This window comes from Nicotiana sylvestris, chromosome 5 (genome assembly GCF_000393655.2).
Source record: "Nicotiana sylvestris chromosome 5, ASM39365v2, whole genome shotgun sequence".
Lineage (NCBI taxonomy): Eukaryota > Viridiplantae > Streptophyta > Magnoliopsida > Solanales > Solanaceae > Nicotiana > Nicotiana sylvestris.
This window is the reverse complement of record NC_091061.1, coordinates 121988800-122007665: the sequence shown is the minus strand read 5'-3', so window position 1 is coordinate 122007665 and position 18866 is coordinate 121988800. Positions and strand designations below refer to the sequence as shown.

General features: G+C 41.9%; 2 protein-coding genes across 2 annotated transcripts; both read right to left on the bottom strand.

Annotated features, from left to right (window-relative positions):
- Nucleotides 1–5453: 5453 nt before the first annotated feature.
- Nucleotides 5454–13859, bottom strand: LOC138869248 (uncharacterized). Its single transcript, XM_070146851.1, has 2 exons — nucleotides 13549–13859; nucleotides 5454–5565 (listed from the first exon to the last, which is right to left on the bottom strand). The coding sequence occupies exons 1-2, from the start codon at nucleotides 13857–13859 to the stop codon at nucleotides 5454–5456; spliced, it is 423 nt and encodes a 140-aa protein (XP_070002952.1).
- A 1452-nt stretch (nucleotides 13860–15311) lies between these two features.
- LOC138869247 (uncharacterized) lies at nucleotides 15312–15726 on the bottom strand. Its single transcript, XM_070146850.1, has 2 exons — nucleotides 15485–15726; nucleotides 15312–15441 (listed from the first exon to the last, which is right to left on the bottom strand). Exons 1-2 carry the CDS (start codon nucleotides 15724–15726, stop codon nucleotides 15312–15314), a joined length of 372 nt encoding a protein of 123 aa, XP_070002951.1.
- Nucleotides 15727–18866: the final 3140 nt, after the last annotated feature.

The window sequence follows — 18866 nt, the reverse complement described above, 5'->3', positions numbered from 1 at the left end:
CGAAGCACGTACTATAGAATGTTACCTGCTCCATCAAATAGCTCTCATAGTTTGAGCTCTGGTGCGCCTCATATCACCAATGCTGCAGCTTAACTTCCTTCTCCTTGCTAAGGAGCCTAAGGGATTCGCCCTAATCCAAAATTTTCTGAAGCTTGGCCCCTTGACGAAGCAGCTCAGACCTAAGCCTATCTCAGGCCTGCACAAGGAAGGTTCAATAGAGGAGGGTAGGGGGCACAGGGAAACTGTACATGAACTCACCACAAAGTGAAGCCTACAGACTTCCTCGAAGTTGGAACACACTCCTGTTGATCTTGCCCCTATGGCCCCAGAAGAACCGACCTCGAGCAAGGCATATTCGCTCAAAGGAACCGCCGGCCGAGAATCAGGCGCTCCGGGAGCAGCGGACCCAGGCGACGCCCCTTCCTCAAAAATGAGAGCCCGACCAGCACCACTAATGGTTCCATCACATTGCGGGTGCCCCAGCTAGCCACTTGCACTCATCACGGGACGAATGGGTCACCAGCTTCCGGACCCATCCGGGCAGATCATGGACTTCACCCGGCGTCCACGAAGTTGCTGCAACAAAGGAGACAACATTATTACTTTTTTTTATTTTCACTATAGGCGGAACCTGAAAAAGCATCAAACGCCTCACTCACATGCATAATCCCACCCTTCGGGAAATGGCGAGAACTCCATAGGGATAATGTCGGTCATATGGACCCGGATAAACCAACTGGCCCAGTCTTGATCCCCATTTTCCTCATCATCAATAACAAAGGGCGTGGATGAACGACACCTCAGAGTTAGCAGGCCTCGATAATGGAAGGGCCGATATAGCCTGAAAAGGTGATCAAGTGTGAATTCAAGCCCGGCCTTCTCCGCGAAGAACCTCACCATCAATGCCTTTTGCCAAAACAACGGATGAATCTGTGCCAGGGTAACCCGATAAATCAAGAAAAAATCAAGCACAGCCCTATTAGGGGGGCTAAATGCAAAAAGGGTATAGGTATACACTCAAGAATCCATCGGTAGAGTCTGCAATGCCTTCATCTAGGGAAAGCACCTATAGTGTTATCCCCTCGCTCCACCCATAGTATCTCCTCGCCATCTCTAGGTGTTCCTCTCTTATCAAGGACTCCGTCTCCAGAGCGAACTCCCTCAGTTCTTGAGCACCAGGAGCAGTACTCCCTATCCCTTGCCGGATCGGCCCCGAAATGGTTTCCATGACTATGGTGAAACTAACAGGTCAAAGCAAGGGCGCGACACCAACACTTTTTGCGCCTAAAGAGATGAAGTACCCCTTGCCAAAGTAGAAAGGCGGCTGTCTAAAAATAGTGAAGTCTTGCGAAAAAGCCGAAGCTACCCCACATATATGCGAGAAGCAGCGACAACTCGCCTGCCTGAGGCAAGCCCCGGGAAGCCAACAACCTCGATACAGATCAACGGGTCAATACCCAATCTAGAAAGCATCCTTCAACGAGGAGTCAAGACTCGAGGGGCCGTTCGTATTATCTCCGAGCTCAAGATAGCAGTCTACATCAAGAACCCCTAGCCCAAAGAAGTTGAACTTCGGGAAGCTTTAAGTGCCAACACTTGACGCAAGGCAAGTACCTGGTCTCGTGATCCCCTCTTTCTGAAAAGAGGAATAAACACAGGAAGCTCCAATCACGAAAGCTCCATGAAGGTCCGAGGAAGCGTCCGAATACAGGCAAACTCCTCAGCAGAAGTCTATCCTATACATTCTAAAGAGGCTACCTATGATTAATAGGGGACCCCGGGTACTCGAAGATGACATTCATCTAGGGTAACATTCCGGAAGGCCCCAGAATTTGACGCATGATCTCCATACAACTCGGAGGGCCTCGATAGCCCAGATCAATCCAAGATTAGTCCGAAGTACGACGATGGGTTTGGATGAGAGCTATGCTGGTTAGCAGAAGACTGGGACAGACGCCCACGCCCAAGCCCGATATCAGCAGCCAGCAAACAAAAGAAAGCATTCAAAGGGCTCTGAAGGGAATGAGAGCATACAAAAACAAAGCAAAGTTCGAAAGCAAAAATCAACGGGGTATATTCTTATTCATAAAAGTTTATGTACAAGCAGCCTTCGAGGGGTCGTTACATACAACTTGCAAAAGACCTAGGGATGAAGTGCCATACCAGCCTGGGTAGGAGAGTGAGCAGCGATGCATAATCCGAACAGCTTCTACATAAGGGAGAAACCGACTCCCCGTCCATCATCACCTCGGCCCAGCAGCAGCAGTAAGAGCCAGCATACCGACGACCACAACAACAACAAAACAGCATGTTTATGTTCGGCGAAGTGAAGCCCCGGTAGAAGGCCATAACACAGTCTAAGGAAACTCCTTAAAATGGCCTTAAGGTCAAGAGTCCTTAGCATGATGTTCGGGGGTGAAAGAATATGATAAGAAGGGAAAGGCAAGCGAGCCAACGAAAACACTGGGATAGGAAAAGCAAAGCCAAGTCACCCCCATTTATAGGAGATTACGAAACGGTCATCTAGGCTATGGAAGGCTGACTGACGGACGCAGTTAATGCATCCATGGAAAATCGTGTCGACGGCGGTACCTTCACCTTCAAAAATGAGAATCAAGAGTGCAATGAATGAAGTTGAAAAGCACGAGCCCGTGGATGTCCAATCACCGCGAAGCTCAGGACAGGAGTCACATCATTGGTACATCATCGCCAAAAGAAGCTCAAGGAGTCAAGTGTCAGAATCATTTCCCATCTCTTCATTATGGGAAACGCGAAGACTATCTGTATACTGTGAAATCAGAAGACTTGATTTCTCGTTGTTGGGACATTTCGGAAGCATGCCTTGGGACTCCGAGGGCGGGAGGCCTCGACCAAGTTCCCGACCTTGGGGCTCGTCGGAGCCCGACTTGGAGGAAGTGAAGACCGAAGCCAAGACGGAGGGGAAGCCCCCAAGGTACATGGCTACGTATGAAAGGCCCGGCCTACCCAGAACCTATGCTGAGGCATCACGTCAAACCATCCCATCCCCATACTTTGTGTTTAATCTCCACATATTTGTACCATACCGTGTTCCCTCGCCTATATAAGCGGACCCCATACCACTTTGTAAAGGGATGATATTTCTCCATTTCTCCAAAAAAGCAGTAATATCTCTCTCTCTCTCTTTCTCCTATTTTGTTCGTTCTCACTGGCTCAAGGCCGCTTTAACATCTATTGTCTTATTACTTATTGCATGCTATATTGCGCAACTTTGGCCGTGAAGAGCCTTGCTTAATAGTATTCTTAATTGTTATCATATTCCCGATTGCCCCCGATAGCTCGAGCTCGATTCGAGTCCCGACCCCGAGGTCCTTATCGACCGGCTTTGCATCCGAGCAACAGGTCCTTTCGGTTTGATTATTGTCTTGTTTTAGTTCGTATTTCATCATTAAGCTTCATGTTCTTAGCATCAACTGCTCTAACAACTAGCTCGGGAATAGATCACGTATTTTTAGAATCCCATTTATAAATTTAATTGTTGTTACCATTTTCACGGTAAACAATTATTCTCTCAGGTAACAGACAGGATTATCGCCTTTAGATTTAATTGTCTTCTATCTTCGGCTCCACGTGTCACTCCTTATTCGATCATTTAATGTAAACATATTTTATCCTATATAGATAGTCTCCCTGCTTTCCGGTGGCATAACTTTATGTCACCAAGAATTTCGTAGAAAACACCTCTTTTGGCGGGAAATTCACTGACCCTCTCTGAAAGGTTTTCTGATGGTTGATTAGACGCACGTCTCTCCGCATTTAATGCCCCGAACACACGTTATCCCCTAACTTATCATTAGTTTGCCGGTTATCGAGGTAATTATGGCCACGATTTTAGCCACATATTTCTTCACTTATATGCATCAAACTCCTTCATTCACACCTCATAATTCTTAAAACCTTCTCAAACTCTCTTCATTCAACTCGTACTCTGTCTCCAACCTTTCATTAATTTTCTTCATAAGATAAAAGTTTTTCCTTCTTTCTAACACATAATGACTTCTTCTTCTAAAAGCCTTAGTTTCTCAAAGAACGAGGGCAAAGCCGATGAGGCTTTCCTCCTACAGTGAACACCATCATCCTTAGAAGTCTTGTCACAACTAAAGACTTTGAAGAGAAATTTCCTTCTGCTAACCCTCATACATGGGCCATTGGTAGATACCCTTTTTCCATCTGGCCATCCAGTATTCCTGCTGTGAATGAAGATTGCCGTTGCCGGGATTTAGATATTAGTGCTCCTGATCTGGCGGAGCGGGTAACCCTACCCAAGAATGGTTTTACACATTTCGATACGTATCCCTTCACTTTGGGAGCATTTTCTTTGAGAGGAGAGTTTGACTCCATCATTGTGGAGTTCTGCCTCATCTACCAAGTGTGTTTGGCACAAGTAAGGCCTTTCGTATGAATGACGATTGCTTATCTTTTGCGCTTGTGCCAAGAAATGGGATCTAGCATGGATGGTGACAACGATCGTGGGTGGATGGAACGGTTTGTTGTAGCTTCCACCAAGGACATCATTCCGATAACGGCTTCATCCTTTCCGGAATCATGGAACCGCATTCGTAAGTTCCATATTTAACTTTTCCTTCATTAAATATCATCTCATATCATTAATGACCCTCCTTCTTTCGCTTGTTTCAGCAACTCAATGGGTACCACCTAGGGTTGAAGGCTTGGACCAATGGGTCCGAAAAATCTTGGACGTCACAATGCCCGAGACCCGTGCACAAAAAGAATTCGCCCTTAAATATAGGTGGAAGGCCAAAAATCATGGTAACTTGGACACACCTTACCTTTGCTCTTCGTGTAACGAAGTTGATTAATCCTTTCTCTTTTTGCCGAAATCAAGTCTACCTGTGGGCTCAGTTGTCATCCCCAAGGATGATGTTTTGGCTGACCCTGCTGATGCGGCGAGGCTGCTTCAGGAGGCATTTACTCGAACAAGTATTTCCGGGCCTGCTTCGAGTGTAAGTATTTCTTTTTTCAGTCACCGATCGGAGAGCAAGCAATCCAAAATTAGACATTCCTCCGCGTCTGGGAAAAAAATAAAAGGGTGAGGAGTGTCGTGCCCGAATCTTCTTCAAATGCTGTAGTGTCGAGCTCCGTGCCTGAGCCGACCAAAGACATTGTGGTTATTGATGATGATGGAGAAGCTAGTGATGAGGGGGTTTCTCTACATAGAAGATGACAATCTTCACCAACTCAACAGAGTACTCGATCTTTTCAGTTAGTTACACCAATCGAGGGCGATGCCTCGGTGCTCTGGTAGTGTTTGAGATGGTGGAAAATGCTAACTCCCGTTGACCAATCCCAGCCGTTGCGCCCTGTGCCATGAGTCTGAGTACTGTGACCCTACCATTTTCGGTTAATGAGCAACCACCAATCAACACTGCATTTGCTGTAGCTACTTCTCACCCTTAAATGCCATCAGCATCATTTCCTTCTTCATCAACTCTTCCACCAACAATTGCTACATCATCTCCACCAGCCATATCTCTCTGAGAAGAGGATGTTCCCCTTGCCCAGTCCCTGGTTTATGGGAACATGGGGCAAAATTATGTTTCCCCCTCAGAGGATTCACAAAAGAGGATGAATGTTACTCTCTCGGTCTCTACCAGATGCAATCTGTTGTGCCGGCCGGTGGAACTTGCTAACTGCCTGAAGCCTTTGGCTTTAGAAAAATATAGGGAAAAGATACAAGCTCTCTCGGGAGAGTGCTTGTTGAATAATGCCATGCACAACGTCGTAGTGGTATATCCTTTGTTTCTTTCACTATTTCTTCTACCTTTGATACAATATTATTTTGAGTTTACATTTTCTCTTTTGTATGCTAATTTTCTTGCTTCATGGGCCTCCAAAGGTTAATTCGAGAAAAAGAGGAACTTACCTCTAAGCGGGATTAACTTTGGATGAGCGAGACCTAACTGCTGCTCGCCTCCCGGAACTGGAAACTAAAGCTACTGAGGCTGTTATGTTGGAGGCTCAGTTGTAGCAAAGCGAACAACAAGTAGAGGCCCTTAGCCAAGATATCGTCCCGCCGAGGGTCCAATTTGAAGAGGCTAGGGCCAAATGAGCTAAAGTCCATAGTGCCATTCTTGCTGCATCCGATCGTTGTCGTGCCCCCTTTTTTCTTTCCTTCCGCGGAGAGAGAGAAGTCTGAATTTCGACATTCATGGGGGGTAATAAATCATTTTCTTTTCGGGAATTTGGGTGTTGAAGAGGCGCCACATAATGGATTATGGTGCGTTAGGGCACCTAGAGTGATTAACTCTTAGACTAGTTTGCATTACCAGAGATTTAGGGTAAGGGCTCGAAATAACCTTGAGGAGAAGGTGTTAGGCACCCCTCTTGGTCCACAACGGTGGGTCCCGACCGAATTTATACTATGTGAATTAGTCATTTTAGCAAATAAATAGTTTAAACACATACTTGCAAATAAAAGTACGTTTTCGACATTGTATGACTCAAGTAATGAGACAAAAGGAAAAGACTTGAACAAGTTGCATGTATAGAGAAAAGTAAAGTTAAAACATTGAGAATTGGGAAAGAGGGGTCCTAGGTTGGTTAGCCTACAGGATCACCCCACGCAATGCCCGGTAATCACTCCTTAATGAGGGGCCACACATGACATTAGCGCGTAGTCATCATATCCTTACTACCTAATTCCCTCCCCTTGGTCATAGCTTAAAGCGCTTTAGCAACCTTGAAAATATCCTATGCGTGCATTACCAGACCCTTCCTTGTGGCCCTGAAGGTATTTTAGGACCTCTACTTTTGGACAGTTCTAGACCCTCCTAAGTTATTTAAAGGAGAAAAAGTCTAAGCGCCAATCAAAACAGTTAGGACTGAACATAAAGAAAGGAACAAGTAACGGCTCACATTTTTACCTCCACAAGTAGAACAAATAAATGCACATCTCAGACAATTGTTTCAAGTATTTAACAAAAAAAAGAACATGATATCTAGGTGAGCAAGAAGTACACAACGTGAATTAGGACCAAGTGTCAAAGACCTATTAGCTTGCCTACTGATTTTAGACCTGTTAAATCTGCACAGTCTCTAATACCAAAACACAATTTTATAGTCGCAGAATTTAAATCGCCCTAGATGCTTGCCTAAACACGTAACGGTGACATCCTAAAAGCATGGTATCTATTTTGATTAGGTACGTAGTAAAATAGTGAACAGTTTTTAAAACAGACAACTTGAGATCTCGTAGGCATGCTTTCTAGCAGTATTGATTTAAGGCAGTGTTTGGAAACTTATTTAGAGAAACAGACAGTAAATTAAACCAATTCAAACATGAATTAAATTGACCTGTTTAACTAAACTGATTTTAGGCATGATTTATATTAGAGCTGATTTTAATCCCTATAGGCATGGTATCTAGTTATTAAAGCTGACTCTTGAACTTATAGGCATGATATCTAAGAAGATGAATGAGAATACATTCTGTGACAAAAACCGAAATTCAATTACTTTATCTCTATATGCATGATATCTAATTATAAGTCCATTAGATCCTATAGGCATGGTCTCTAATATTGGAAGTAAAGCAAACATGGCAAGTACATTTGAATTAACACAACCCTATATGCATGGTATCTACCCAATTTACCCAACATATATATAACTACCCACCCTTTTTCACTAATCACCGCAATATTGTTTACAATAATTATTACAGACAAATGAATAAAAATAAATAAATAAACAATAGTTAATCTATAGGGAGCCTGTAGCAGGCCCAAATGACTTCTCAAGCATCTAATAGCCTCAAATGCCAAAGTTTTATAGACAGTATCATGTCTAGGTGTGTCAGAGTTTCCTAAGGACCTCAAGGATCTCGGGCAGTGCTCACACGTAGACCTTTTCCCAAATAATAACTGATTTAGGTGCAGTGTGGAAAGGCCAGCTCTGACATGCCAGAGTTCAGAGAGGTCTCAAAGATCTCAAGACAGTACACATGCCAGAGGGGCATAACCTAATATTCTAGGAGTAATGTGAGAGTGCATGATGACTTTGAAAGAGTTTGGTAAAACAGTTAGAAGTGAAAAGATTGTGAAACGGCTTTCTTTTAAAATACTGGGAGTGACCAGTTTTTGAGAAGAATGCTAGGTGTAGGAGCAACAGTTTTGAAATCATTCTGAGGAAAACGCACTCAAGCAAATAACCCAATTAATCAAGGACTACCAGATTCACTTAACAAGAAGGCTTACAAACAAAGGGTAAAGGGGATTGGGAAACATATAGGGTTAAGATTACATAAACAGGGAAACTAATACAACAAATGTCTAAAACAACTAGGAGTATACTAAACAGATTAGTCATAGAGAAAGAATGTGATAGAAGCATGTTGACAACAAAGATATGCTAAACAGAATTGAACATAATCCGGACCAATTGAATGCACTAGAAGACTAAATAACTAACAAAGTTTAAAGGGAAGGGTAAAGGAACTAGGTAAACATGCTGGACAGATATCAAAGAACTTACATGAAGTCAGTCGTGCTAATTACTCATAAGGAAGAGTTTAAACATGCTTGACAACAGCAAACAGAGAAATCAAATTGAATAACTAATACAGGAACAAACATAGATGTATAGGCATAGAACACATAAAGTTGAGTTTCAAAATCTAACTGGAGACATAACAGTTAATGAAGAGAGCACAGAATGTAAAGTGAGTGCAGTTCAATATCTAGCCTTTGCTTACAGCCGGCTAGATCAGTGATTATCACAAGTAGCAGAGAAAGAAAGGAGAGTTTTGAGTGTGAGTGTGTGTTGTTTGAACTTGTGTTCGTTGTCTTGAACTTAAAATAAGAGGGGTTTATATAGTAATCAAAAGTTTAACAAATAAGGTAAGAGACCAATTAAGTAGCAAATCAAGGAAGTCACATGTAAATCAAGTAGGTCCTTCCCTTAATCAAGGGACAATTAAATCAACGGTAAAAGCATACTAAATATTTATGGAAAGAATCAAGTAAGGTTTAGTATAGAGTAGGTAATTAGGGGTAAATGAACAGAAGATTTAATTAAGGAAACAAATCAGTAAGAATCGACAAAATACAAACAAGGCAAGGAAAACATAATTAAGGCAGGCAATTCAATCAAATCTAGTAGAGAGGTAAGAATCGAAAGTTTAAGGGAAAGTGTTCAAATCAAACCAAGAAATAAGGAATTCAGAGTAATCAAGGAGAAAGTCATGGAAACTTCGGCATGTTTAACATATAAATAAGGTAGAATATGAAGAGTCAAGATTCCACATAACTTTAACAAAACAAATAGTTAGAAAGTCACTGATTCAAGGAGAATGTTACAGGTCTTAACATGAATAGTCAAGACGAATACAAGCACATAGAATCAGTGAAAGGTCAAACTAAGAAATTCAATAGAAGCATATGGGCTAATAAGAACTAGTCGATATACTAGTACTCAAAAACCAGACGAAGAACATCGAAAAGAATTAGGGCTTTCAGTACAAATGGGCTAAGGTTGTAGCAGACTTACAAAATCAGTCAAAATATATGAGAAGCAGAAGATTAAACACAAAAAGTCATCAAACAATTTGTAAAAAGAAATTCCGGAAACCCTTGTTTAGGAAAAAATGAAAATTGCTTGAAAACGATTCTTGTAAAGTATATTAAGATTATTGTAAAACTCACATGAAACAAACCCAAATCATCTTAGATCTGAACAGATCTAAGAGGTTTAGAAAAGAAATTAGGGTTTTGAAGAGAACCATACAAAGGTGAAGAAACCTACTTAGAAAACCTTAGATCGTAGTCAATATAGGACGATCTTACATGGAATCACACTTGAATGGCCTGAAACAGGTGAGAGAGGAACCATAGATGCAAGTCAACTAGCCCTGGTCCCTTGAGGGCCCTGATGATGGCAAGGCTAACGTGAGGGAAGCCATTGGAGGCCTGAGGGGTGGTGAGAGATCATCGGAGATATCCATAGATGAGTGTTAGCAAGGTTTGATTAGGGTTAGGTTTGAGAGCGTTTGAGAGAACAGGGAACTGAGGGCGGCGAAATAAGGTGGGAAATGAATAAGGTTAGAGGGTGGTCGTTAGGTTAATAATGGTAAGAATGAATACGGGCCGCTGATATCAGAGATCAACGGCCAAGGTTAGGGGGCTTGGGTCGGGTCTAATTGAATTTGGGCCTGGGGTGAATTGTAGGCTGGTAATTGGGTTAAATTGGGGCTGAAATGGAAAATAAAATAGGCTAGATTTTAAATAGCCACTTTTAATAGTTATATAATTTATAAAAAAATAATAAATGATTGCTAAAAAATATTTTCATATACTAAAATTATTTAAAATAGTTTTGTAATATTTTAAAAATATAAAAGATCATTTTATGCATTACTAATGTAATTATGCATTAGTAGGGCTATTATTGCAAAAATATGCAATTTAGCCTAAAAATGTAAATGCAATTATAAAAAATGCACTAAAAATATTTAAACAATATTTTGGCATAAATAAAGAATTTAGATGACTAAATCACCACAAAAATAATTTGAAGGATAATTATTAGAAAGTTTATAAATAAAAAGGGAAGAAATAAACCAATTTGGAGCTTTAAAAATTATAGAAAAATTATAAAAATACTTATGCATGCTTATAACTGTATATGTGCTATTTTGAAAGTATATATATGTATTAAAATATATGAGAAAAAATTGGGTATAAACAGTTGCCCCTCTTTACCTAGGAAGGATGAAAGAGTTTTCGGATAAAGAAATAATGACCAATTTTGACCGGACGGAATATTTTGAAAGACAGAGGACGGACTCTGCCCTTGAGTTGCCTACATATCCCTAGTCTTACAGGAATCAGGCCATGTGTAGTTCTGGATTCATTAGCGAAATATACCGATAAAGTCAATGCAAGAACGGACACGGGATGCAAAACCGGCTATGGTGAGCGGCTAAGGTTTGAGACAGTTGAAGGAACTGGAGCAAGGTCGCTCCTGCTAGGATAGCGGTTGCTTGTTGGTCACCTACAATTGAAAAGATACTACCGACATGTATTTATGCGAAAATTTAAACATGATGCAGATTCCTTTTGGACCACGAAGATTGTCTTTGGACGGTTAAAGATGATGTCCTTGGACCATGATGTCCTGAACCATGAATTGTTTAGTGAGGGATTCACATGCCATGAAATGTTGTTCTCGGGCCATGCAGATGGTGCCTCCGAACTATGACGCCTTTGAATAATGATATGCAAATTTGAGGGATCCTTAGGCCATGGCATGGTGTCTTCCAGCTATGAGGATGATGCCTTTTGGACTATGATGCCTTTGGATAGATTGGCAATATTTCAGCCCATGAGATGCAATAATATGATGTTAACAAGACTAGGCTTAGTCTTGTGAAATGAAGTGCAGAGCTTAGCCCGATAGAAAAGTAATAGATAGTACTAGAAAAGAGAGATATTTATCTAAGGAGGGACTATGCTTGGTCCCATGAAAATATGGAGGTAGGGATTAGCCTCATGCAGATACAGAGGCAGGGATTAGCCTTATACAAATACGGAGGCAGGGATTATCCTCATGTAGATAGGGAGGTAGTGATTAGCCTCAAGCAGATGTGGAGGTAAGCATTAGCCTCATGCAAGTGGGGAGGCAGGGATTAGCCTCATGCAGATATGGAGGCAGGGATTAGCCTCAGGCAGATATAGAGGTAGGGATTAGTCTCATGCAAATAGGGAGGCAGGGATTAGCCTCATGCAAGTAGGGAGGCAAGGATTAGCCTTATGGAGGCAGGGATTAACCTCATGCAAGATGTGGAGGCAGGCATTAGCCTCATGCAGATATGGAGGCATGGATTAGCCTCATGCAGATATGGAGGTAGGGATTAGCCTCATGCAAATAGGGAGGTAGGGATTAGCCTTATGCAAGTAGGGAGGCAAGGATTAGCGTTATGGAGGCAGGGATTAGCCTCATACAAGATGTGAAGGCAAGGATTAACCTCATGCAAATATGGAGGCAAGGATTAGCCTCATGAAAATAGGGAGGCAAGGTTTAAGCTCCTGCAGATATTGAGGCAGGGATTAGCCTCGTGCAAATATAGAGGTAGGGATTAGCCTCATGCAGATATAAAGGCAAGTATTAGCCTCATGCAAATAGGGAGGCAAAGATTAGCCTCATGCAAATATGAAGACAGGGATTAGCCTCATGCAGATATGGAGGCAGGGATTAGCCTCATGCAAATAGGTAGGTAAGGATTAGCCTCATGTAAATATGGAGGCAGGGATTAACCTCATGCAGATATGGAGGTAGGGATTAGACTCATGCAAATAGGTAGGCAAGGATTAGCTTCATGAAAATATGGAGGCAGGAATTAGCCTCATGCAGATATGAAGGCAGAGATTAGCCTCATGCAAATAGGGAGTCAAGGATTAGCTTCATGCAAATATGGAGTCACAAATTAGCGTCATGCAGATATGGAGGCAGGGATTAGCCTCGTGAAAGTACGAAGGCAAGGATTTGCCTCATGCAGATAGGGAGGAAATGACTAGCCTCATGCAAATATGGAGGCAAGGATTGGCCTCATGCAAATATGGAGGCAGGTATTAGCCTCATGCAAATATGGAGGCAAGGATTAGCCTCATGCAAATATGAAGGCAAGGATTATCCTCATGCAGAGAGCAAGTAGCAAATACGAGTAGTATGTCTTAGCTGGAGATATATTCGGTGTCTGATGTCCTGATTGATAGCAAATTTGTTATTTGTATATTTTTGCGGATGCTATCGCTACGTCAGATGTTCCTGCGTTCAAAGAAATTTTTTTAAGTTTTGTGAGGGGAGGTTGGTTCGTGCCTTCGTCTGCTGGACTTGCTTTGCTCCGTTCTGGAGGCCTTTTTGAGTTTCCTTGGGTAACGCCTGACTGTCATGGAAAAAAAGTTTTCGAAAATATGCAATTATTGATAAAAATGGAGTCATTTTAGAAACGTTTTGTTATATCAAGTGATTTTTAGATGAACTAGTGTCTGTAACATATTTTAGAACACTGCAGCTTTCTTATCTAAGAATTTTGAGGACCCCCAAAATTTTTCCCCAGTTTGATAGATGATCTTTTGACCGTTTGCGGATAATGGGCCTTATTGAACCTTTTTCGGAATTTTGAGAATCCATCTCAAAATTCTGCCCCAGTTTCTTAACCAATTTCTGACTTTCTGGCATGTGATGGCGTCGACTGGACTTGCTCCAGAATTTTGAGGGTCCTCAAAATTTTGCCTAGTTTCTGATCTTGGGGGAAAATGGAAATTTTATTATGATATGACCGAACCCATAAGGCTGCCTACGTATCCCCTCTTAAATGGGAATCAGGTCAAACGTAGTTCAATTACATCAGATGAGGAAATGTAAATAAGCTTAGCATAGTATCTCTTGAATGCGTGTGACTTGATTGGTTTTGGCCAGTTTTCTCCATCCATTTATGCAAGTATGAGTGCTCCTCTTGTCAGTACCCTGTGAACCATGTAAGGACCTTGCCAGTTGGGAGACAATTTCCTTTTGGCTTCATCTTGGTGTAGAAAGATCTTCTTTAGCACCAACTGACCTGGTGAAAATTGCCTTGGTTTGACCCTTTTGTTGAAAGCTATGGACATTCTGTTCTGATTAAGTTGGCCATGACACACTGCGTTCATCCTCTTTCCATCGATAAGGGCCAATTGTTCATAGTGACTACTTATCCACTCTGCATTGTTGAGTTCCGCTTCCTGTATGATTCTTAAAGAAGGAATCTCTACCTCGGCTGGGATGATAGCCTCAGTACCATAAACCAACATGCAAGGCGTTGCCATGGTTGATGTGCGAACTGTAGTGCGGTATCCTAATGAAGCAAAAGGTAGCTTCTCGAGCCATTGTTTGTGGTTCTCTACAATCTTCCTTAGTATCTTCTTGATGTTTTTGTTGGCGGCTTCCATGACTCCATTCATCTGAGGTCTGTAGGCTGTGGAATTCTTGTGCTTCGTTTTGAAAGTTTCACACATGGCTTTTATCAGATCACTGTTGAGGTTGGCGGCATTATCAGTAATAATAAACTCGGGAACTCCGAATCAGCAAACAATACGATCTTTGACAAAATCTGTGATGACTTTCTTGGTTACAGCTTTGTAAGATGCAACCTGTACCCATTTTGTGAATTAATCAATGGCTGCCAAAATAAACTTGTGTCCGTTTGAAGCAGTGGGCTTAATCTGACCAATAACATCCATTCCCTAGGCGGTGAATGGCCAAGGTGAGCTTCTTGCATTGAGCTCGTTTGGAGGCACTTTTATCATATCGGCATGAACCTAGCATTGAAAGCATTTGCGAACATACTGGATGCAGTCTGTCTCCATGGTCATCCAAAAATAGCCGGCCCTGAGTATCTTATTATCCAAGATAAAACCATTCATGTGCGGGCCACAAGTTCTGGCATGCACATCCTCAAGTAGTTTAGAAGCTTCTTTTGCGTCGACACATCTTAGCAATCCCAAATCAGGAGTTCTTCTTTCTAGATTTCCTCCACTGTAGAAGAAGTGATTGGACAATCTCAGGAGTGTGCGTTTCTGAGTGTGGTTTGCTTTCTCTAGATATTCTCCTTTCACCAAATACTCCTTGATGTCCTGGAACCAAGGCTTTCCATCTATTTCTTCTTCAACATGAGCACAATATGCCGGCTGATTATGGATCTTCACCCGAATGAGATCAATATAATTCTTATCTGGATGTTGTATCATAGATAACAAGGTGGCCAATGCATCAACGAACTCGTTCTGAATTCTGGGCACATGTCAAAACTCTATCTTTGTGAACCTCTTTCCTAATTCCTGCACATGGTGCAGATATGGAAATATCTTGGAATTTTTTGTGGCCCATTCTCCATATACCACAAGCAGATCTGAATCGCCAATTACCAACAGCTTCTAAATTTTCATGTTGATTGCCATGTTGAGCCCTAGTATGCAGGCTTCATACTCCGCCATATTGTTAGTGTAAGGAAATTTGAGTTTAGCAGATACCGAATAATGCTGACCCGTTTCTGACACCAAAACTGCTCAATGCCCACTCCTTTGAAATTTGCAGCTCCGTCAAAGAACATCCTCCAACCATTGTATGCTTCTATAATGTCTTCTCTTACAAACAATACTTATTCATCCGAAAAATACATTTTCAAGGGTTTGTATTCTCCTCCCACCGGATTTTCAGCAACATGATCTGCCAACGCTTGTCCTTTGATCGCCTTTTTATTTACATAGACGATGTCGAACTCACTCAACAGTATATGCCATTTGGCTAATTTCCCAGTCAACATGGGTTTCTAAAATATGTACTTCAGAGGATCCATCCTGGATATGAGGTATGTAGTGCAGGCACAGAAGTAATGCCTCAATTTCTGAGCTGTCCAGGTCAAAGCATAACAAGTGTGTTCAGCAAAGAGTACCATTCTTCATAAGGCGTGAACTTCTTACTCAAGTAATATATGGTTTGCTCCTTCTTCCCTATCTCGTCATGTTGTCCCAGAACACATCCGAAGGCTCCATCCAAAATAGATAGATAGAGTAACAAAGGTCGTCCTGGTTCCAACGGGACCAGAATACGTGGTGTGGACAAGTACTCTTTGATTTTGTCAAAGGCCCTCTGACAATCCTCTATCCAGCTTGTTTCGGCATCTTTCCTCAGCATCTTGAAGATGGGTTTACATATTACCGTGGACTGTGCTATGAATCAACTGATATAGTTGAGACGTCCTAGGAAGCTCATCACGTCCCTTTTCCTCCTAGGTGGTGGTAAATCCTGAATAGCCTTGACTTTGGACGATCTAGCTCGATCCCCCGGTGACTGATAATGAATCCCAATAGCTTTCCTATGGGAACCCCAAATGTACATTTTGCGGGGTTCAGTTTAAAGTTGTACCTCCTTAATCGGTCAAAGAACTTTCTCAAGTCCGCTATGTGGTCTGCGGCTCTCTTGGATTTGATAATTACGTCATCCACATACACCTCTATTTCCTTATGTATCATATCATGAAAGATAGTTGTCATGGCTCTCATGTAGGTAGCCCCAACATTCTTCAGACCAAACACATCATCTTGTAGCAGTATACCCTCCAAGGTGTGATAAAAGCTATTTCTCCATGTCTTCTTCATCCATCCAGATCTGGTGATAACCCGCGAAGCAATCTACAGAGGATTGGAGTTCATGCTTGGAGCAGTTGTCGATCAAAATATGTATGTTTGGCAGTGAAAAGTCATCTTTGGGACTTTCCTTGTTTAAGTCACGATAGTCAACACATACCCTGACTTTCCCATTCTTCTTCGAAACTGGCACAATGTTAGCTAACCAAGTTGGGTACTCAACCACCCTGAGAACTTTGGCTTTGATTTGTTTAGTAACTTTCTCCTTGATTTTCAGGCTCATGTCTGGTTTAAACTTTCTGAGTTTCTGCTTCACTGGCGGACACATGGGATTAGTAGGCAACTTGTCAGCCACTATGGAAGTGGTCAAATCGGTCATGTCATTATATGACCATGCGAAAATGTCTTCATGTTCTTTTAGAAAATGGATGTATTCCTCTTTCTCTGTTGGTGACAAGTGAAAGCTGATGCGAGTTTCCTTGACAGTCTCGGTGTCCCCAAATTTACTGCTTCTGTTTCGTCCAAATTAGACTTGGCCTTATTCTCAAAGTTTTCAACTTCCCTAACAACTTCCTCAGGTATTTCATATTCTTCATCTGAATCGCTATTCTCATGTTGTGTTGCCTTATTACATGTCACAATCTCTGGTTCATTAGGAAAAATAATAATAACGTTGTAGAAAGAAAAAGTGTAAAAATAGTAATGAATAATAAAGAGCAAATGCATTTGATTAAAACCAAAAAATCATCAAGACAAGTACGGCTCGATGAATCAAGCATTAATTTTGGAACAAGTAAATCTTAAAACAAAATTATTGGAAATCTTAAATGCCTAGGATGGCTATAGAAGTAAAAATCTGCCAAGCTACCTAGGGACTCGGCGGGGTCGGGATGGTGTGGCGGTCCAGTTCCTGAGAACAACTCCCTTCTTTACGGTCTAAATAGTGAGGCCTTCTTCCTCCTCCTCCTCAACTATGGCACTGCAGTCCATGTCTTCATCCTCCAAGAACAAATTCTTCAACCCAGCTAATTCTTCCTCTTCTTTAGTCCCATATCGTATCAGCTTGGTGAAAAGCTTGTTCTAAGCATGGCACTGGTTGCTCGAGAGGGTAATATGGTCCGTGCCATGGAGGCGACCAATCATAGTATTCTTGCCATGTGTATTGATATCCGAGCCCAAAGGTAGTACCATGACCCTTCAGTAGTATTAGTTTAGTGATACCCTGGAGATTCTTCCCTAGCACTTTGTCGGGTTCATACCCAGACCATGCCAATATGCTTTCTATTTTACTGCTCCACCATTTATCCTTCTCGATAGCATTGACCCGTTCAATGTGACGATAGGTTTCCCCTCCTAGACTTCTTCTATGTCCAATAGCCGGGATGGGTTGACTAGTGTAAATGGGGTTACTTCCATCTCCGTGAATAATCACCTCCTCACGGTTCCATTCGAACTTCATGGCTTGATGTAGTGTGGAAGGCACAGCTCCAGTAGCATGGATCCATGGTCGGCCCAATAGAAGATTACATGAGGCTAGTATGCCGAGCACCTGAAACTCGACATCGAACCATGTTGGCCCCATCTGTAAGCAAAGGTTGATTTCCCCGATTGTGGACCTTTGGGACCCATCAAAAGCTTTCACGTTCATGCTTCCTACTCGTATTTCATGAAAACCTTTGTCGAACCTTTTCAGAGTGTCTAACGGACAAATATTGAGGCTTGAACCTCCATCAACCAAGATCCTGGCAATGAATTTGTCTTTAAATTGCATTTTAATATGCAATTCTCGATTGTGATTGAACCCCTCAGGTGGCAGATCATCTTTATGGAAGATGATTTTATGAATTTCCAGTACTTGTCCCACCATATTGGCTATTTCTCCGCCAGTGATGTTATTGGGTACATAAGCCTCGCTCAAAACCTTTCATTAAAACGTTCTTATGTGCCTTTGAGTTTTGCAACAGTGATATGATAGATATCTGAGCAGGAGTTTTGTTTAAATGATCAACGACAAAATACTCCTTCGTTTGTACTTTCCTCTACATGTCATATGGCCCTGATGAGTGCTGAATATTGATATTGCACAGGACGAGGAAAAGATGTCGATTATGCACAAGTTTTGTTTGGATTGATACATTAAGGATTCTCTAACGCCACAGCAGGAATAGGGGTGACATAACCAACAGCTTTTAACCTTTCATACTGTTGGTCGATAGGTTCAGCAATGGCGGTGTATTGTTTGTGTGGCTTGCGATCGAAATTAGGTCTTGGAAAGTTTTGGTGAGTTGGAGGTGATTGGAAATGGGATGGTGGGAGTTATAGATGTGATGGACAGTGGCTGGTTGGGAATATCTGGGAGATGAAGGCTGATGTGTAGGTGGTGATGCTTAGTATGTGGGCGGAGGTGTTTGATATGTGGGTGGAGGTGTTTGATATGTGGGTGGAGGTGTTTGATAGGTAAGTTGAGATTTCAGGCCCTGAGCCACCATTATTGCCCCAACATCTCTCTTTTCGATATGTCACGTGATTGTAATGCCTTATTTGTGGCATGTAGTGCCTCAAAATTTGTTACCATCCCGCTCTTGATTCCTTCTTCGATTCTTTCTCCAATTTTGATGATATCAGAGAATTTATGATTTTCATAACCATCAACCTTTCATATATTGCTGATCTTGTGCTTTGACGAAG

Bases quoted from the DNA above. Each gene is read 5' to 3' on its own strand.
- LOC138869248 (XM_070146851.1), bottom strand. From the start codon at position 13,859: ATGGCAACGCCTTGCATGTTGGTTTATGGTACTGAGGCTATCATCCCA. The intron at 5,566-13,548 runs GCAAGGTCCTTA...CCCATAAACCAG, and splicing joins AGGAAATTGTCTCCCAACTG to GGACTGGGCAAGGGGAACAT.
- LOC138869247 (XM_070146850.1), bottom strand. From the start codon at position 15,726: ATGCTGAGGAAAGATGCCGAAACAAGCTGGATAGAGGATTGTCAGAGG. The intron at 15,442-15,484 runs GTACTCTTTGCT...TGACCTGGACAG, and splicing joins TTCACGCCTTATGAAGAATG to CTCAGAAATTGAGGCATTAC.